At 45.7% G+C, this 22,437-nt stretch overlaps 1 protein-coding gene across 2 annotated transcripts in view; it reads right to left on the bottom strand.

The window, feature by feature from the left end:
• LOC144799028 (cytochrome P450 2J2-like) overlaps positions 1-22,437 on the bottom strand; it is a 227,342-nt gene that overhangs the window by 69,558 nt on the left and 135,347 nt on the right. For both annotated transcript variants that reach the window (XM_078670187.1, XM_078670186.1), the window contains exons 3-5: positions 21,580-21,732; positions 20,719-20,879; positions 19,945-20,118 (exon numbers count right to left, since the gene is read on the bottom strand). In XM_078670187.1, the coding sequence (XP_078526313.1) occupies positions 19,945-20,118; positions 20,719-20,879; positions 21,580-21,732 (488 nt within the window). The remainder of the gene's footprint in view (positions 1-19,944; positions 20,119-20,718; positions 20,880-21,579; positions 21,733-22,437) is intronic.

Below are 22,437 nucleotides of genomic sequence, written 5' to 3' on the forward strand. Positions count from 1 at the left end.
GGTAAGGTAATTGACTGGTTGATATGAAAGTCTGAAACTACCTTCGGCAGGAAACTTGGGTGCGTTCTTAAGACCACCCTGTTGGCATGAAAAACTGTGTAAGGCTCCTTACAACACAAGGCCTGGATTTCGCTGACCCTACGGGCAGAGGTAATCGCCACTAAAAAAGCAGCTTTCCAGGTCAAGTGCTGCAAAGAGGCATTATGTATAGGCTCAAAAGGAGCACTCATCAGCTTAGTCAGGACGATATTAAGCTCCCAGGGAGGGGAGGGGGACCTCACCGGTGGGAAGACTTTCTTAAGACCTTCTAGGAAATCTTTAACTACAGGCATAAGGAAGAAAGATGTCTGATTAGGAGACTTCCTATATGCTGTGATTGCAGCTAAGTGAACCCTGATGGAGGGGTATTTCAGGCCTGATCTCGCTAAATGCAATAGATATGGAAGAATCACCTGCTCTTGGTCATGTACCGGGTCAAGAGAGTGCTCATGACACCATAAGAAGAACCTCTTCCACTTGAAAGCATAGGACTTCCTAGTGGAGGGTCGTTTTGATTCTTTAAGAATAGTCATGCAGTCTGCTGGGAGGTCTAAATGTCCATACTGGATGACCTCAGGAGCCATGCCGTCAAGCGAAGTGAAGGAAGGTTGGGGTGAAACACCTTCCCCTGGTCTTTGGTCAACAAGTCTGGATGGCATGGTAGGCGCCGGTGTGGAACCTCCGACATCTGTAGAAGATCGGGGTACCACCACTGGTGTGGCCACTCTGGTGCTATCAGGATCATTCTGGTGTTGGTCCTGTAGAACTTCTGGATCACCGCCGGGATCAGAGGCAGGGGAGGAAAGGCGTAGAGTAATGTCTGCGACCAGCTGATCAAAAGACCGTTCCCCAGTGATCCCTGTTGGGGAAACCTGGACGCGAAGACGGGGCATTTTGCATTGGCCGCGTCTGCGAACAGGTCTACGTCCGGTACGCCCCAGCACCGAAAAACCTCTTGCGCCACTTCCTCGTTGAGCACCCAATCGTGCGCTTCTACGAAGACTCTGCTTAGGCAGTCTGCTTGGACGTTTTGAATTCCTGGTAGATGAACTGCCACTATGGACAGGCCTCTTGCTAGGAGCCAGTGCCAGATGGCTTGTGCTTCCAGAGACAAGACTCTTGACCTCGTGCCTCCCTGTTTGTTCAAATAGAACATAGTTGTTGTGTTGTCCGTCTGAACCTGGAGGTAGTTGGTGCGCAGAGAAGAATAAAGAGACTTGAGAGCCAGATGAACTGCTCGAAGCTCCAGGAAGTTGATATGGTAGCCTTGCTCTACCTCGGACGAGAGGCCTTGAACTTGGAGTCGGTCCATGTGAGCGCCCCAGCCTTGAAGGGAGGCATCCGTGACAATTGACTGGGACGGAGGAGGACGATGGAATGGCACTCCCCGGAGGAGATTGGATCGTTTTAACCACCATCTGATCGAGTCCCTGGCTTCTTGAGGAAGCAAGACCGGGTCTTCCCACTGATCCGATCTCTGAGACCACTGATCTTCGAGGGCTTGTTGCAGAGGCCTCATGTGAAGGCGAGCATTGGGCACGATGTAAATGCACGAGGCCATCGATCCCAGAAGAGAGGACACTTGTCTGGCTGTGGGGGCCTGATTATCCAGAAGAAGGCGACCCTTCAGGAGCATAGATAACAACCTCTCCTCCAAAGGACACACGCTTGCCTGTAGTGAGTCCAGAGAAGCACCCAGGTAGTGGATCCGCTGGGAAGGGATGAGAACTGACTTTTTCAGATTGACTTGAAGACCCAACGAGTCCATCAGTTTGAGGCAGAATGACAGATGGTTTTGAAGCAGCGACGGAGTGGAGCTTTTCAACAGCCAATCGTCTAGATATGGATAGACGAAGATCTTTCTTTTGCGAAGAAAAGCAGCCACCACCGCCATGCACTTGGAATGTCCGAGGTGCAGATTTCAGGCCAAACGGCAGCACTCGATACTGATAGTGACGGCGTCCGATCTGAAACCTTAGGAACTTCCGATGCTTGACTGACACTGGTATGTGGAAGTAGGCGTCCTGCAAGTCGATGGCACACATCCAGTCTCCCTGATGAAGATGCGGGAAGATCTGGTGCAGGGCGAGCATGCGGAACTTTTCTTTTCGTATGAATTTGTTTAGCATTCGAAGATCTAGAATGGGCCTGTATTCCTTGACAGTTCCTCGTTTTTGAACCAAGAAATACCGGGAGTACACTCCTTGATTTCTGTGAATGGAGGGAACCTCCTCTATGGCCATCTTCTTCAGGAGGACGGAGACTTCGTCTTGTAGCAATTGACTCTGGAAACGTGGAAGGTGTCGTGCCTGAAGGAGGACTTGCGGAGGAGGAGATTTGAACCTCAGCAAGTAACCATGCTGCACAATATTCAGCACCCATCTGTCTTTTGTAATGGATTCCCACTCTTTCAGATGATGAGAAACACTCCCTCCCACCGGAGTGGCGAACAGACGTGGAGGAAGCAATGGCTCAGGACTTAGGAGGTTGCTTGGAGGAAGACGGCTGCTTGTTATTGCCACCTCTTCCTCTGCCAGGACGACGCTGCTGGAACTGCGTCTTCTGCCGAGACTGGGATTGCCTCTGAGGGGTTTGAACCCTCTGCTGGAAAGACCTCCTGTCTCCCTGGTGAAAGCGTTTCTTGAATTCCTTGCGCTTTTCTAATCCCACAGCTTTGACGGTGTCCATTTCCGCTTTCATTTTGGACATTTCGTCGTCCGTGTGTGGACCAAACAGAGATTTCCCATTGAATGGCAAATTCAAAATCTTCTTCTGGGCGTCTGGCTTGAGCCCGGTCAGGCGGAGCCAGGCCGAACGACGGGAACAAATACCATTTGAATAGCCATGGGCCGCAAGGTCAGAGGCATCCACTGCGGCGCTAATAACTTGATTGGCTACCAGGCCTCCCTCCGGTATAATCTCCAGAAAGTCTTGGCGATCTTCCTTGGGGAGCTTGTCTGTAAAGCGAGTCAGGGAGTCCCAAAGGGACCTGTCGTACCTTCCAAGCAAGGCAGAGGCGCTAGCCACCTTCATAAATGATGAGGAGGTGTTGCATACCTTCCTACCAAACGAGATCATAAGTTTACTATCTTTTTCAGGTGGTACTGAGGAAGAAGTAGAGCCTGCATGGGACTTCATGGCAGCCGCCACAAAAATGGAGTCCGCAGGAGGATCAGATCTGAGGAACAAGGGATCCTCTTCAGGGGCCTTGTACTTTTTGGCTATCCGAGATGGAACAGATCCCACCACTGCTGGTGTGAGGAAAGTAGCCATAGCCGGTTCTAGGAGGCCGGGGACCAGGGGCAGTAGAGGCCTGGGCGCTGTGCGATGATGAAGGGTATCAAAAATCACAGAAGTGGGAACCACTGGAGTATGCAGCGTAATGTTCAGCTTTTTTGCTCCCCTGCCCAGAAAATCGGAGAAAGTCGCGAGGTCATCAATTGGAGAGACTCGGGAAGGAGGCGTAGATGAGAAGGTCGGAGAGTAATCTCGGTAAGACAACCTAGATGAGGACGACCTTGTGGAAGATCTTGTATGCCGCCTGTTATGGGACCTGTCACGATTCCTGCTGTGACGGTCCCTGGACCTAGAGCGATGTCTTGATGGAGACCTCGGTCTTGGCCGGATTGGTGAACTTGGTCTGACAGGTGTTCTTGGCCGTACTGGAGAACGTGATCTGATCCGAGATCTTGGCCTGGGTGAAATCCTGGGACTCCGAGGAGATCTAGACGGTCTGACCGGCGTTCTTGCCGTAGACGGAGAATATGTACGGGAGTAACCCGAGCCCGGGCTACTCTGACCTCCAGATACAGCCCCTTGAGGATGCTGAGACACCAAGCTGCGTGACCTGTCCGCAGATCTGGGCGAAGGTTCCGGGGAGATTTCCACGATATTGAAACGAGGAGATGATGACTTGCCTCCTGAAGATCCGGAACCAGGGGATTCCACCACTGCCGTCACTTGATCCCTCGACGGTGAAAGCCTTGACGTCGAAGATGTCTGGGTGACAAGTGGCGTCGAGCAGTATGCTCTAGACGGTGATCGATCACGTCAAGAAGGGCTCGACTGAGAACCTCGACGTCGATCCGGAGACTTCGACGTCAATCTCCCACGACGTCGACCAGATGGAGATGCTCCATGACGTCGTATTGACGACGACTCTCGACGTCGTGTTGACGATGACCTTCGACGGCGACCTTTCCTGGCGTCGCCTCGGCGTCGACCTCCTTGACGTCGAAGGATGGGATCTGACAGTCCCTCTCGACGGCGGCCCGCCAGCCGGCGGCGACCTGGATGCCGTCCTAGCTCTCGACGCCGATCCCCTCCGGGGCGGCGGAGAGTGTCTTGACGTCGACGGAAGCCTCGACGTCGACAGAGACTTAGATGTGGTAGCAGCCATGGACTTCGAGCCCGAAGTATGGTGCCTCGACGCCGACTTTCTTGACTGCGGCGGAGATCTTCGACGTCGTGAAGATGATCTGGGCCTCTTCGACAGCGACCTCGACGTCGACGGACTTCTTCGACCTTCCTTCCTCTTCCTGGGGACAGGAGAAGCGGAATGACGCCGTTTTTGGCCGTGCTTGCTTCTAGGAGAAGATCTGGGGGCTGTAGAAGCACCCACCTGGTGACTTTTGTCCATCTCCTGCATGGCATGAAGTCGAATCTTCTCCCAGTCGCGAAGAGTTCGTCTTTAAACTTTTGACAGTGATGGCACTGATCAGGATTGTGTGTAGATGGAAGGCACACAATACACACAGAATGTGGGTCAGTCAGAGCCATCTTTTTGTCACAAGAAGGACATTTCCGGAACAGAGCAGGCATTCTGACAGGAAATTCTTGTGGGTTACCACAGAAAAATAAATCAGAAGCCTTATTTATCCAAAAAATGTCGAATAATAAGAGAAAATTCTCTCAAAAACACAATTTCAGTTGAAAACTGAAGAGCTCAAACTCCAGGATCCTCACAGAAGGAGCCGGAAAAAAGAACTGACCCAACTGTCACATGTGGTGCACCATGGGAGCAGGGGGTTGCCTTCAGGTCTTAAAGGCACGGTACCCCTACTCTAATGCCTTAAAGGCAAGGTGTCAGTTTTCTTTGTTTGCTTTATACTCTACTGCAGCCTACTGGCAAATGCCTGCAATTACAGGTTTTTCCTATGGCAATAAAGCATTGTTGTATACAAATGTTTTCTGCTCTCTTTCTTCCTTAGGGTTGTGGAAGAGTACTGCTGTATGTATGCTAATTTATGTAATTTTGCGGCAATTTTGCCAGTTGGGAAATGTTTTAGGCTGCAAATATATGTTTTCACATATATATATACATATATATTTATATGTATTTTCTATATGCTTCGGGATCCCGCACATGGGCGGGGATTATTCATAGATTATGACTATTGATGAGTATCCCCTGGATGAGAATGTCCTCTGCCTCACCCAGTCTAGTTTCGGCCGTGGTCACCCTCTCCGTGAGATTGCGAAAGTCCTGTCGCAATAACGTGACTTCAGAGCCTACTTCCCCAATCTTGACCTCCAGAGCCGCGCGGGACGCCTGTATGTCCTCTCTAGATGCCTGGATGGCTCCCATCAGAAGAGCCGTATCCGATCATGGACTCACATCCTCTGCGCCCGTCTCCACTGTAGCGGGCACCTACGCATAGCGATCCAGTGTGCCCTGGCGTTGGGCCTTGGGGGCCGCTTCTTTCTTGCCCATCACGGCCACTCACGGTGTCTACCTGGTCGGCGCTGGTGGCACCGGGTACCCTCCGCCTCCTTACTTCTTGGTCCAGAGGCCCGTTCTCCCGCGCCCCTCAGCCCCAGGAGGCCCAGCTGGTCCCACTCTGCCACGGACGCGCGGCCTCAGGCGCCGCCGGGTTGCAGGCGCCCCTTCTCTCAGGGTCCGTGCTGACGATTGTCAGATGTCCCAGCCAGTCCTGTGTCCAAGCCAGAGAAGGGTGGGGGGCAAGAGGAGGCACGTCGATGGCAGGACTGCCCGGGCCCCTGTCCCAAACGCTCCCCACACAGTATTCTCAGGTCGGGCCCCACTTACTGGCGCTCTTCTTCAGCCTCTTTCCCCAGTAACTCGCCCCCGTCAGTCCGCGCCTTGGTGGGGCCCCAATCTGGTGCTTCTGCGGGCGGCCTTCTCCAATGCGTGTACCGGGCCGCCCCTTCGCCCCGGGGAGCGTCTGGCCCCACAGCCCACGACCTGCGCGGTACGTCTCCTCCTCCTCGGAGCGCCGCCAGATGTCCCAGGCGCCCTGCGACCCGCTCCGTCCACGCGCCCGTTCTGTTGGTGCTTCGGCCGCTCCGCCGTTTCTGCGGCCAACACCTCCAGTCTGTCGGGCCTGCCTTCACCGGACCAGGCCCCTGTAGCGGATCCCGCCTATCTCCTCAGCTACACGGCAGTCTGTCTCCCGGGTCCCAGCGACACTCCGCCACCCCGGTGGGCCTCAGGGACATCTCAGGCCTACTGCTGTCCCCTGCGGCCTCAGGGCGCGCTCCTCGCGAATCCACTATGAACCTTCAGGGCGCCGCCATCTTGAGGCCGCCTCCGCTCGTCTTCATGAGGCCACACTTCTCCGTCGGATCTCGGGGGTCCGTAGACCCTCCGCGGCAGCGTCACCTTTGCCCACGGCACCACAGGACCTTCCGGTCACCCGTGGCAGTAGTTAGGGGATCTCTGGATGTTTGTATTTACGTCGGATCATTTGGGCTCGCCGGAGCTTCGCTTGCGTGCGACTTACTCGGCCATGCTGTTAGCCACGCCCCAATGGTATTTTATTGTTTATTTCTGTCCACATGCATGCATTAACATGTTCCAAAATGGCCGACGGTTTACTCTAAGAGAGACAGTATATTGTATGCCTCTTTCTATGACCATGTCTGTTTGAAACTTTAATTAACAGTTACTTTGTGATCAAAGCAGCATTGTGAACACGGCTTTCAAGCCTAAACGTGTAGAAGTTGTCTGCCTTTTGCTTTGTGTAAATAAATCTGATTTCGTCTCTACGGAGTGCTGTCTCCCATGTGAACCTGATATATATATATATATACCAACTCTCCTCCCGGTCCAGAGTAATCCCCAAGGAAGACAGCACTCATGGGGGCAGGTTCCGTTATTTTAACGGACCACAGGCACTCAAACAGTTTTGGCAACGGCCTTCTTCTATGTTTACCGAAAACGCCAGATTTCCTTGTTTTTAAACATCTTTTCTAACGCAGTTCCATTATCACCAACGGACAACATGTGCTATCACAAGTAATGACAGAAAGCCGCTTAAATGGGCAGCGCCATCTTGGAGTGTCATTCTATGAGCGTGACTCACAATGGCAACATAACTTCCTAATACGTATATTATCGTACCAGAAATGCAGCACATGCTCCTTCGCTAATGTTATAATGTGTTTGTGGTAACATTGCTCAGCCCAACACTCAATAACAGGTAGCAAAAATTAATTCTTGGGCCATGTTGCATCTGTGCAGTGAGAAGAAGGTTTTAAACTGATAGTGCTTGATATTACGAGCTTGTATACATCAATTGCTCATGATTTTTATTTATTTATTTATTACAAACTTGTACCACGCTGGGAATCGACTCCCGAAGGAGTATCTCCGCGCCCCTGGCGTCATCTTTGAACAGAGCAGGTCCTACAGTGTAGCATTATTTCCCTTTGTCGGATAAACTAGTATTGGAAAAAGGAAAGTTTTTAGTTTCTTCCTAAAAGGAAGATGTTCCCTACACTGTCTGATCTCTCTGGGGAGATTGTTCCACAGCTTTGGGCCAGCCACAGACAGGGCCCTACCCCCTTGCCTGGCCTTCTTAATCCTAGGAACACATAGGAGTTCTTGATCTCCCGATCTAAGAGATCGGGAGGGAGCGTATGCATTGAATTTTTTTTTGATTTTTTTTTTTGATGACGGCCTTATGGCCATAAAAAATTTCCTGTATATGCGTCCCTTGAAGTTCATGGAACATAGTACACTGGTGTTGGACTTTGTCAGGTTTTGTCTCCATAATAATATTTTTCTCTTTCAGACTCAAATGTTTAGACAGGTCTCGGGAACGGCCATGGGCACCTGCTTCGCCTCCAGCTACGCAAATCTTTTCGTGGGCTGGTGGGAGGAGCAGGTGGCCTTTACGAAGACAATAAGGAATGGACAGATCGAGTGGTCACGTGGTACCGCTATATTGATGCCCGGTTCATCATTTGGAATGGGTCGCTAGATACAGCATAAGATTTCATTAAGGTATTGAACAGGAATGAGGTCAATTTAGAGTTTACAGGTGAAATTAGCTCTGAATCTGTCAACTATCTTGATCTGAATATCTATGTGGAAGAGGGGAGACTTAACCACAAGACTACCACGGTTAATTCCACCCTCCATGCCTCAAGTAGCCATCCTGTTAATCTTATCAACAGTTTCCCCTACGGGGAACTGTTGAGAATAAAGAGGAATAGCTCAAATGTCACTGAATTTCAGGCAGCTGCCAAAGACAGCATGAGATGCTTTAAGGTACAAGGGTATAGTCAGTCAGTCCTGGACAAAGCATTCAAGAAAGCTAACTCTCTGGCTAGAGAGGAGCTATTATTGAGTAGAGATGAGGAAGCGAGTAAACCTCAGGGTAAGGGAAGATAAATTCCACCTTCTAACATACTCAGAGAATGCGAGTGATCTTAAGAGGATTCTGAGGAAGAACTGGCACATTTTACAGACAGCATAATAGGGAGGGATTTGCCATCGAACCCCCTTGTTACTTTCAGGAAGGCGAGATCATTGAAAAATAACATTGTCCATAGCCATCTTATTACTGATACCCCCAGATCTGCCTTTGGCTCATTAAATGGGTTTTTCCCATGTGGAAAATGTAAGGCCTGCAAGGATAGCAAGAGGGTCCTTACATATGATATTCCATCCATAGGAACTCGTAGAAGTATCAGAAAACTCCTGACTTGTTCTACTCCCTATACTGTGTACTGCCTGACCTGCCCGTGCGGCCTGAGTTATGTACGCAGCACGATTCATCCGACAAAAGTCAGGATTTTGGAACACAAGGGCAATAGCCAATGGAGATGAAGCCTACCAAGTAGCGCTGCATTTTCATAAAAAACATCAGCGCAACAGGGATTTGCTAAGCTATTTCTGCCTAGATCATGTGCCAATCAACCCACAGGGTGGGGATAGAATCATTAGGTTACGGCGGTTGGAATCCCGCTTCATAAGTGACCTTCAGACAAAATCACCCCAGGGCCTCAATAGTAGTGAGGAACTGGCGGTACATTTGGGTGACTGGTGGTACTGTCTTCATTGTCAATGTGTGTGTCTGTATGTATGTGTATGTATGTATATATATATATATATATATATATATATATATATATATATATATATATATATATATATATATATATATATATATATATATATATATATATATTTATAATTGATTCTGATTTTTTACTTGATTTTTGTTGTGATTTTCATTTTGTTTTCTGAATAGCTCGGTTTCATGATTATTAGAGAGCGAATGTTAGACGAATAGTGTATATACACTGTGAATACGCAGTTTGTTGATCTCTCTTTTTTAACTGGAGATGGGGTAGATTAGAGGGCGATCAACCTCACAGATGATTAGTTATGCTTGTATGCTCATGTTATATGAATCCTCCTTTGTGAATATTGTAAATATTGTATATATTGCTGTCCCTATTTATTATCCCTGCTGGGCAATATGTTTTCCAAGATTATCAACGGAACTAATCTAATGAAGGAGAGTGTCTCTTAATGGAGGCCCATATAGGGTGGAATTGTGTTGTGGGAGGCTAGCATTAATTATGCCCATTCAGGGCGTTATCGGAGTCTGATTTAATTCATTTTTGCTACCTGTTATTGAGCATTGGGCTGAGCAATGTTACCACAAGCACATTATAACATTAGCGAAGGAGCATGTGCTGCATTTCTGGTACGATATTAGACGTATTAGGAAGTTATGTTGCCATTGCGAGTCACGCTCATAGAATGACACTCCAAGAAGGCGCTGCCCATTTAAGCAGCTTTCCGACATTACTTGTGATTGCACATGTTGTTTGTTGTTGATGTTGATAATGGAACTGCGTTAGAAATTATATTTAAACACTGGGAAATCCGACGTTTTCGGTAAACATAGAAGAAGGCCGTTGCCGAAACGCGTCTGTTTGAGTGCCTGTGGTCGGTAAAAAACAAAATAACGGAACCGGCCCCCGTGAGTGCGGTCTTCCTTGGGGATTACCCTGGACCGGGAGGAGAGTTGGAGCTTTGATTGATATGCGGATGCACCTCCACATTTTAATAGCACCCGTCTATAAGTGCACCAAGTGGGGGTACTTGGAGCGAGGATATAGATCTGTAAATCTACAAGCTCTGCATACTTCTGCCATCTAGTGTTGGGCCCAGATATTTGCAACCAGTTTTTCTTCCAAGTCACATCTGTCATGACTACAACGTTTGACCACAATGCAGAAGCTCACTGGCTCCACGTTAGATTGTTTACGCCAGACATCAGTCACAGACTTCCGCAATGCGGCTCTGGAGTCAAAACAAATATATGCACTGTTTTTTTTATTTTCTCAGGACCAGTAGCTGCCTCTTCCACCTTTCGTCGATATCAGCTTCTGCATTGAGGAAAGCTTCCGTTCGCACTAATGGGACCTCAGAACCAAGAATCAATGCCAAGGACTCCTCGAAACATCGAGGTTTTGATCTTCCATCTTCTAGTGAGATACACTTGTGAATGCACTTAGGACACCGTTATTGAACCACTCCATTCTATGCCAGTACTAGGTTTATCATGACATACCCTTGGACCAACCACCACGAGTTTTGCAATTTCTGTCTCTCCTCAGAGCACAGAGACAACCTGTGCAGTTTGTCTCTCTTTCCGTTGTAAAGAGAATCTCAGGTGTTGGAGGGAGGCAAGGTGGAATACCATAAGATGCAGCAGCAAATGTTGTGAGAGATGCCTGACCTGTTCAGAGCTGAAGATATGCTGGGCACTCAGGAGAAAGAGGATGGCCCTTCTGGTATTGTGGTAGGTCAAACGCAAAAGAAGTTAAAAGAGTAAGAGAGGGACCGCCCTCACCCCAAAGGGACAGGCACCGGGATGAAAATTAGTCAAATAAGGGATTTCCCTTTGGGTGCAAGTCAAACCTGACACTCAATTTGTTTCACTAAACACAAATATTCCTACCAAACATACACTAGGACCAATTTCACCAAAATCACCAGGATATTACTAAGTGGTATGCAAATGAAGTATTTTTATTATGATACTTAAGATTTCTTTTAAAACCAGTCAATGTCGTAATAAATATGTGCAAAATAAAAATGTGAACAAAGTTATATAGTTCAAATCATAAATACTTCTATAAAACATTGCTTGTCCACAAAACAATTTCCTTCCTGTATACAATTCATCAAGGTAAATGTAATACAATATTTTAAAACAAAAACATTTACTACACTTATCAATGACCTAATCACAACAAGATAAAAAAAATGTTGCTAGAAGGGACTATACATTAGACATTCATACTTGTCATTAGAGATACACAAATCAGAAACCAAATCATTGATCAAGATGCACTATAGCATATTAGATTTTCTTATTTCCATCAATGTTAAAGTCGATTTAGTGTGATTAGCGTTTCGGTGGGTTTTTGTAAATCCAAACCATCTTCTTCAGGAAAGTATTCAATGTCTCCCACTTTAAACATGTAACTGATTTTTCTTGTAATTCAATGGGGGAACTCAACAGTTTCACCTCAATTCACCTAATTCAAATGGAGTCTCTTTCGTAGACTTCTCATGGCCCAAAAGGTGCCAGTGCCGGAAATAGTACTCTGTCTCGCTAGGGTCACACGTTTATGCAAGCCAGCAGTGCAGCACATGCCCGCCTCATGGCTGAAGACAAAGTTCACGTCCCACTGAGCTTTGAGTTTTAGGGTAAGGAGCTATAAATTCCTAAACTCCCAGCAACTAGTCAGACTAGCCCTCCTGTGGGAATCGAGCCAGAACAGAGCCAGAAACAGTCTAAACATTCAGCACCTCCAGTTGATATGCCTCAAACGTAAGATGTTGTGTTGGCACTCTTGAAGGCTCCACCCAAGAGCGCCAAAGTTCACCATTTGGCTCCAGACAGCCGCACTCGGTATCAAAATCACCTCCATGGAGGTAAGAAACCATAAACAAAACGTAAAGCCGAAGCAGATGTCTAAGACCTCCCCACAACTGGCAACAAACTTGGTGCCGAAGATACCTCAACACCATGATATCGGAGGGGTCAGTCTACGAAATCCTGGCAGATGCCATGGACAAAATAGAAAAAAAGATCTTCATATACCCGGATACAGGCAGGATTCTTCCCAAACCACAGGCTCATGGACTTATCCTTATACCAAATAAGCAACTTCTCATTCGTGGAGGAAATGGAGCTTCTGCAGTCTACGCCCTTAAGCCCCAAAAGGGTCTGAGACTCAGCGACCACTCCTATGCCATTCCCTCCACTACCATCCACACTTCCTCCTCCACCACCCCTACTCCACCACACTCTACTCACCTTAGTCATATAGTACTGGCTGAAAGGTAGGTCGTCCATTGACTTCAGCACCCCTAAGATGAACCCTTTAGGCCACAGGAGGTGGTAACCCATGGAAGGATTATGCAGCAGACCCACAGGATTACCCAAACCAAGAGTCATACCCTGACAAGCTATCCCCACAGGATGACAATTCTGCTTACCATGCAGTAATTCAGAAGGTCATGCAGCACCACCACATAAAGCTTAACACAGTGGATGACTTTCTGGTCAAAAACTTGCCAAACCGAATGCAAGGAATCATTTTTTATCAGTGCTTAAGGGGATGCGAACCTCAGCCTGTGACAACTTCAAAGAGCCAGTAAAAGCCAGGTTGGCCACCCCACAAGTTGAAAACAAAAATATGCCTGTCCCAGATGGTCTGGCTTCAACTGAGGGTCAAGTAGTTCCATTTATCTTGTTAGTGCATTCTGCCTGTAAAAAGTTCTCTGCACAGGTCACAGGAGAGACTCCTCCGCCTGACAAGAAGTAAAAGAAGAATCGACGCTGCCTGTAAACAGGTAGCGCTTGAGGTAACCACTGACATTGGTACAGTGCCAACTTATGTGACCTCCTCTCCAGGTACGATTGCTATCACTGGGAGCAGATGGAGTGGCTAGTGAAGCACCTACCAAAGGATCACTGAAAACGAGGACAGAAGCTGGTCACAGAGGGAAAAAGTGTTAGCAGCTTCAATATTAGGTGTGCCCATAATACCACAGGCACAGAGGCTAGGGAAATCAACACTAGCATCCTCATACACAGGCACACTTGGCTTAAGTTGCCAGAGTTCAAGTCCGAGGTGTAATAGCACCTCTTAAAAGTACCTTTGTTATGGTGACCATCTTTTCAGGTCTCAGGCTGACCAGAAGCTTTAAAAAAAAAAAAAAGATATGAACATAGCTAAGTCTAGGGGTGCCCTGAAATCCCCCAGTCTCAACTCTGCTTTTTGCAAGCAACAAACTGAAGGTGGTCACAAACCTGGATGTTCAAATGAGAGACCCTCTTATCAACAATACCAGCAGCCGTTTCAGGACCACCAAACAGCCCAAATTATTCCACAGAGGGATCTATTTATGCAATGGGCATGGAAAATGCTGAGGTTGTGCCACAAAGAGGTCCTCTGCTACAAAGCAGTGAGTCCCATTGCTTCCCTCCCAACAGCATGCCACTTTGAGGATCACCTCAGATCATGGGTACTTTCCACTGTATGGGAAGGTTACTACCTCAAATTTCAGACCAACTCTCCCAACACCTCAGCCTACCACTCTGTTCAGATCACCTTCACTTTCTGGAGGAAAGTACTATTAAAGACAGACAACTTGAAAGCCAGGTTCTACATCCAGAATCAGAGTGGCACCCAATCTTCCCAGCTTTCTGCGCATGCCCAACAGATTCGGCACAGGGCAATTTGCTACAACGTTCACCTGTTGGTGGAACATCTGTCTGAAGAGGAGAATGTCTTTTGCGGGGTCTTCTTAGCAGGATGCATCAGCAAGTAATCAAGTGGGAATTCCACCCACAAGTCCTTCACAAGTACTTCCAACAGTGGAGAACTCCAACAATAGACCAGTTTGCTGCTGCCGGAAATGAAAGTTGACAAACTTTTGCCTCCAGCTACCTGTCATCATTGGGCAATGAACTAATGATGAAATGGTCATGGATATTTGCCTATGCTTTTCGGCCTCTCCCTCTTATCCTGTAAATGGTGAGGAATATGAGGCAGGTATCCATGACACGCATCCAAAGGTGAGACAACTTTGGTATTCGATGCACCTGGAGGTGTCACTCAATCTTCATGAGAAGCTCCTTTATACACCTGACCATTTCAATCAGCATCAGGGTCAGCTCTGGTACCCAGAGCCCACACAGATGAACCTTGCAATTTGACTCCTGAGTTCCTAGAGTTTGGTAATCTTCATCTCCTAGAGGAATGCATGGTTATCCTGTGGGAAGCGTGAAAGCCTGTTACTCGAGCTTGTTTTATGCTGCAAAGTGGAAAATATTCATGCATTACTGCATCTTAAAACAGTTACATTCCTTTCAAGCTTCTGTGCAGTAGATTGTTTCTTACCTCATACACTTAAACAAGAGAGGCCTTGCTTACACTTCTATATCCTTACACTGAACTGCAGTTGCAGCGTACCTTCAAAATATACAACACTCTTCCCTGTTTAGAATAACAGACATTAAGCCCTTCATGGGCGATCTAAAGATGGTGATGCCTACAAAGACACCTACAAAAGCAAAAACAACAGGTGATGGACAGAATGCAGAACAATGTCATACATTCACCCAGTACAGAGATCTGGGCCTAAATCCATCGTTTTTTTGCTCACCATGCCTTTCCAGTTGAACCCAGCCATATGCAAAGACACCTACAGCACCCCATAGGAACCTCAAATTGCTTCCTACACAACTCAAAGGTCCTCTCTTGGAACCCCTAGAACCATGTCAACTTCAGTTCTTGTTTTGGAAGTTGGCTTTCTTAATTGCAATCACCTCCCTCGGATGCATTTGGAAGATTCAAGTTTTTGTAGCCTAAGATCCATTTACTCAGGTTCACAAAGATAGGTAATTTGTCACACCAACCCCAAATTCCTGCCCAAAGCTGTTTCTCATTTCCTCATGAAGCAGACCATTGAGCTGTCTGCCGGTCTTACTCTCAGGAGCTGATCTAGTGGCTTAGTGAACTAATGCATTCACTGTAGGGGCCTGTGGCCAACCTCTTGGTCATAGGTTCAAATCTCGGCGGGTCTACTTAGCCTTTCATCCTCCTGGGGTCGATAAAATGAGTACCACTGAGTTGGGTAACAATAAACATCTGTTATTCAGTGCCAAGATATCCTTCAAAGTAAACATATCTTTACAAATACATGTTATGTTACAACCAGAGGCTCTAGCAGAAAGGCCCCTTAACACTTTGGATATCAGGAGAATACTTATTTACTACCATGATAGAACTAAGCCTTTAGAAAGCCTACTGAGCTTTTTTTGTACCCTTCGCCAAACCACTTGTGCCATCTCTAAAGTTGCCATTGCCATGTGGATAGTTAAGTGCCACCAAATTTGCTATGCTAGGGCTATTTGCACCCTTCCCATGCCACCTAAAGCCCACTCTACATGCAAAAGGATACATGACCTTTTTTGTGTAACATCCCTTTATTGGATAACTGCAAGGCTGCTACTTGGTCAAAGCTCTATACTTCATCAAGCATTATTGAGTTGATGTTCCTGCAATTCAAGAGACTTTAGTTGACCAAGCGACCTTAAGTACACATTTTCAAACATCTGTATCACCTGCTCGCTAGTCACTTATTTGGTGAGGGACTGCTCTGTATTCTATACAGAGCATGTGTATATACAGCAAGACATGCTACAAACTGAAAATGTTACTTGCCATGTCATACTGTAGATTCACACACCCCTTTCCTACCCAAAAGCAAGCAATAATTACAGATATTTTCCAAGTCATATAACTCTCTTTACTATGCACACCACACTGTCTCTTTGACACTGCGCTCCACTTACGCTACTCACCCGCTGGGAGAAAAGCAATGTAAGATGGAATCAGTGTGGTGGTGGACAAAAGATGGAGTCAACAACAGGTCTCGTCATGAAGAAAAACAAGTTGCGAACATCCAACCCGAACACTAGATGGCGGAGTATGCAGAGATATTTATATATATATATATATATATATATATAAATATCTCTCTCACACACACACACACACACACACACACACACACACACACACACACACACACACACACACACACACACACACACACACACACACACACACACACACACACACACACACACACACACACACACACACACACACACACACACATGTCCTTTCATTTGACAATGGGCTTTCTTTGTGTATTCTGTGCTTTTAATGACATTGTTATGGACTCTTATCCTGATGACTCATTCCACAGAGTTAAAATAAGTCACCTGTGCCTACCAAGTAAAACAAGTCTTTTGCCAAAAAGGTAGTTTCTCCCTTTTGATCATACCTCCAAAGGGCATCTGGCATAGGTCACATTACCAGCGGTGTTTTTTACTGCATCATTTCATATGAAACACTAAGGATGATGTGTGCCAGAATATCCAAAATATTACCATTATGCTCACCTGAAGTTGTTTGTATGAATTCATTAGGTTGGGGAAAGACCATGGGTACCAAGGATCAGACAACAGCCGGAAAACAGCTGTTGGAATGTGTAGAAGGGAAATGCAGGCTGCAAGATTCTTAGGTCGAGAGTGAAATACTATGCGAAGTTTGGAATTAGGAGGCACACAACCCAAATTGACTTTCCGACTTGAACCTTTTACACCAACCTATAGGAACCCTGACCTTTCTCCTTTGGTGCGTGGAAATACATTTCCCAGTTTGAGATAATGTGAGCGCAGGCGGACAAGTTAATTGTATGACAAGGTCAAGAGAAAGTCATCCCAAATGCATAAAATTGACTTCGGCTCCAGGAGAGCAAGAAATTACAATATTCAAGGTTTATATCCTGGGTGATCAATGTTGAAGTGAAGCAAGGAGCAATATGGTCACAAACACAATCCAGACTTCTACTTCAAATTAGAACATTGGAATGTTGAGATCTCCATTGAAGGCAGTGGAGTGACTCTGGGCTATAATGGCTGGTATAAGCCTTCAGCTCCAACATTCTAATGTTTGTTTTTGACTTTCTCCCTTTTTAATTTCAAACATTGTACCATCAGTGGGTGGAATGTTCTAATAGCCTTATAGCCCTTCTGCCTCAGGGTATACCTGTTGGTATTGGCTCACCCTCATTATAGGACCGAACTGCACTCCGGCTCAGGGCCTTTGACAACTAGTATAGGCCTAGGCAGCAAGCTATAAGACCATAGTAATAAGCATCGCAGACGTCTGAACGACAGAATGTGTGAAAAATGATAACAGAAATGGGGGTGGGGAAGCAGGTGGGAGAGAAAATCTACACCAGAATTCACACCTCAACAATATGTCTGTTCACTGTAGGATACTGCATGTGTTTTATACAGTTTGATAAAAATGTAATTATACTCACCTGATAAACTAGTCGTACGTTGGAAGATTTACAAGACACAATGTTACAGATATGTTGGAAATGTTTCTGGATAAACAATTCAAAATAATTGATATAGGTTTTATTTGGGGGGATGGATGGTCTCAGCTCAACTGTCCATCGATATCCGCAGGTAGTTACTAGGCACAACATAACTCCCAACTGCTATGCTAATGGTGGCAGCCTTCTGGGGCTCAGACAGGGAGGCCAGAGTAGAAAAGGATATTCACCCTTACAAAGTCGTTGCTGCAAATAGAAACAAGCTTTGTGAGGGCGAAAAACAAATCACAGTATTTTTGCAGCTCACTATGTTAGTACTGTGGTCCCTGGTTCCTTGCAATGTGTGAAAAAGGAATTGCACAGAGGCATTCTTCAAATCCATACAGATTGCAAGAATATTTCTTAATGCTTTGTCATTCATGTAGTAGCTAAGCATTAAAAAGGTTACCATGTAACCTTTACTTTCAGTAACCACTGGCACAGTATAAGCACCCCATGAGAGACAGCTTACACTTTGAGAATGAAAGATCTGTGCTTTAAAGGGGGCAGAAATTAGTGCTATGGCCTGTAAGATGTATGCCCTGATGTCCTTTTTGCAAACTGCCTCATTTTTAGGATCGAGTCTTGCTTGCGAGACACTACTGTTTACTGAAAGGGCTCGGAGCATTGCTTACCATTCGTTAGCTTCAGTGTGACATATCCTTTGCTGACTCCTAATTGAACAAGGCAGGCCAGGTGTCACTTCATGTTTCTTCTCCGTCGCATGGACCAAGCACAGATTGATTTATCTTGATTAGTGTCCTCGTCTTGTTTAGTGTCCTTCTAATGCTCGCGCTTTGATTGAGGTACTATTTTTATTATTATTACTTCTTCTTCCCATAAGAAAAAGCGCTATGTTGAGGCCAGAGTTGGCTGCGTAAAAGAGCTTTTCCCCACTGCATCTTATTGCTTAAATCTGTATGCTTAGTGCACATGGTTATGGCTGTTCTTGAATTTATAAAACATTTTTGTGACCACACTCTACGGGGCAGTAACGTGTTTCAGGGCGTCCAGCATAGAGATAAAATACACCATTTCGATGCCACCGAATTTCGTTGGGCATAGAGATTGACGCCGGCAAAAGTTGATGTCAGTGCTTCCCAGCTTGGTGTGATCCTAGGCACCCCACAGGGATCCACAAAATCAATCCTGACTCCTAAATGTGAAGGCCCAAACTTTGCATTCTAAGGACAATGGAAATAGAACCCGCTCGATGCAAACACAGCACCAAAACTAAAAATCACTCTTTCAGAAAAAATTCATTCTGACTAGTCCGTTCTCCTTTACTGATGGAGGGATAGGAGGCTATGCAGAGTTGCACTCTACACCTGTCATCACCAAGCCCAAACCAACAACTAACCTAATGTGAAGCATTACAAGTAAATAGCATAGGGATAGATATGTATTTGTGTAGAAACAAAGAACCGTATAATATGAGTCTAGGTCAAATGGGCAGATGAGAGTTGCACGGTCAAGCTAGACCTAAAAATCTATGGAGGTTAATGACTGCCCTCCTCATTTCTGCTACTGCAAGAGAACAAAAAAACACACAAATGATCTAATTATCTAAGACACTTTAATAGCAATCCAATGTCATGTGTGCAACCCTGTAAGTTCTGGCTTAGGCAGCTGGATAAATAACAAAATAATCACATCTGCGTGGATGGCAAGCACTATTTTTGTGGACGCATGCGACTTCTGCTGGATCAAAACATGAACTCCTGGCTCCCAAATTATGGGCAGAGCCGAAGGCAATTTCTAGCAATGTTCACATAATTGTCTGGTGACAGCTGTGCTCGCTAGCAAGACTATAAAAACTCCTTAATCAAATTAATTTGGATTCTTAACTCAAGCCTTAAAACTGCTCTCCAGGAGGCTCTGTCTGTTTGACTTTGTCTCACCCAGTCACTGCCAGCCATTGCATTCTCAGAAACAAGAGACATATTGAATAATAAACTAAAATCTCCCCTTATATCATGATAATTAAATGTGCTGTGGATTTCTACTGTTTCATCATGACTAACAACCCTCATAAACTTCAATCTCATCTGCAGTTTGTCTCCGTGAGACCACAGGTTCAGAATGAAGCCATACGGAGGAAAGATCGCAAGTCAGACTCAAACCACAATGCCCAAAAACCAAGTGGAGTTCTGGCCCCTTACCTTATCCATTTCCAGCAAGTAGGCATCAATGTAGTCACGTGGATTCTCAGCATCAAGTGTTTGTCTGTGCTCCTGGGTGGCCTCGTCGATGAACTGGAAGATTTCACAAGCATTCTCCAAGATTTTCTGGTGTGGCCCAGGAAAGCGTCTTAAAATAGGGCATATATTGACCATCTGAAAGAACAAGACACAAGGCTAAAATAATACAAATATGTCCTAAACTTCCAGCTTTCTAAATCCTCATACATCCTCCTCAATATCTGTTGCCTGTCTGTGGGCTGTTCCAAACACAAGTCACTCTTAGGTGTCCTGTAGTAAAGAACCTTTCCTTATGGTAATCGACACTCTTCGATGCTGTATATTTTCATCCACTCTATCAAAGCCTCCATTCTGGGGTAAAGAACCCCAGCTAACAGGCTGCAAAGGGGTACCTACTGTGCATATGATAGGAATAATTTCAACAGACATATGCCTTCATATCTCTGATGCTGTGTTAGCCACTTTAGACCTACATTTTTACAAACCTGTGTAATTTGTTGCATTAGTTTAAGTGGCTCACATAAAACAAAACAAGAATACAACTGGTGAAAGGGTGACATAATCCTGTGTCCCAGTAAAATGGTGTCAAATGGACACCTTAAGAGAACATCTCTCCTACCACACAGGATCGGAAATAGTTTGTTAAATTTGTATGCATTACTTGCCGTGAAATTAAGATACTTTGGTAGAAGCCGGTCTGTGGAAGGAACAAATCACTGTAGTTCTTGGCCATACCTGAGCAACCAATCCGCCAGCCAAACGGACATTGTTGCTAAGCAGCTGAAGAAGGTATTGGAATTTGACATCGCTGTACTCAAACCGATTTCCAAAGACGAGTGAGCAAATTATGTTGGAGACAGCATTGGTTACTTTAAACTGAGGATCAAATGGCTGACCTGAGGACAAAGAATTGGAAAAGAGGGTTCAACTCTGGGAAGTTAAAGAGCCTCTATCCTACATAAAGGATTACTTTGCAGTTCACTCATACAGATAGTGCACCATGAAGGAGCACTTCAAGCCCAGGTGTGATTGAGCCCCCCCCAACACCAGCACAAAGCACCCGATGCCATCAAAAAGACCCTGAAACCAACAAGGAGACCCCAGTAACCCTTAAAAACAGTAAATAACCCAAATATCACCAGCAAAAAGAAGTATCACCACCAACAAAGAGAGCCCACCACCATCTAGGAGCATCCAGCACCACTATATGACCCAGTACTACTACCAACAAAGAGTCCCCACTACCAACAAATAGCCCTTGTTGTCAGCAATGAGCTCCTGTAATAAGAAATGTCCACCAACTACTTCACAAGTTAAGAGACTATGCTCCCAGTATAGAGTCTAACCAAAACAAAATACCTGCCCCTCAAAAAAAAACTTCAGCAAAGCCTCCTCGACACCAACTAAAACTCATACCAAATGGCCAGCAGAGCGACCCCGAAATTAGCAGTTAGGCCTAATCTCCGGCATATGTTGGGCCAGTCACCTTTTGATAGGCCGTAGAGGGCCCTGGGCACCAACAGAAAGTTAAAGTCATTTACAGACGGCCCTCGGACGACTAAAAACAGTACCTGAACAAAGGCAAAACTGTCCTACCTTTTGGCTCTTGAAAGGCCCTGATCAGGAATGTTGATTCCTCAGCTATCCGTGCTTCAATACTTTTCTTCCCCAAGCCGAAATTTCTTAGAGTCGTCAGAGCAAATCGCCGTTGTTGTTTCCAAGAAGGTCCATATGGGGCAGTCAGTATCCCTGAAATGAAAAAAACAGTTTTCAACATTCATAGGAAATTATTTCTAGGTTTTTAAACTAATGAATATTGTTCTTCCTCATTTTTGTTTTAAAGTCTGCTTATTTCATTACCAGGGAAGACTAGTACTTTAACCATATTTGTGATGAATAGTAGTGCATTACATGGTGTGGTTGTGCAACCTCACCGTGTAATACACTTACCGACCTCTTTATACCTGAAGGTTTCGTTAGAAAACCTTCTGCTCAACCCTGGGTATCTGTGGCTCTGAGCAGCAAAGCTTACTCAAAGAACAGTGTAAACCATTCAAAAAGCCCCAAAACAACTGAAGAAGAAACCAACAAGAAATCCAATACCAATTTATAGACTGTATTTTTAGATATCACAATGAAGAAGACTCACCGACGTTTCAGGAGATATAGAATTTACAAGGTACAGTAAATCAAAGTATTGCGCTCAGCATACACAAAGTATGTTTCTCTTGTAAGCTTTTAAAATAAAAAAATATATTACCAATATATTGATCCCTAGTTTGAACACGCAAATAAATCTTCTTCAGTACAAAATGTTTGAGTACTGGTTTTAAGATTTATGGGCACCACAAGCAATATTGCAGTTGCCTCCAGCATCAGGCATTTTGATTTAAGTACAGCTTGGCCATGGAATAATTGTGTTTACTTGTATATCCAATTTCCTAAAAAGTAACC

This window comes from Lissotriton helveticus, chromosome 12 (assembly GCF_964261635.1).
Source record: "Lissotriton helveticus chromosome 12, aLisHel1.1, whole genome shotgun sequence".
In the NCBI taxonomy this organism is placed as follows: domain Eukaryota; kingdom Metazoa; phylum Chordata; class Amphibia; order Caudata; family Salamandridae; genus Lissotriton; species Lissotriton helveticus.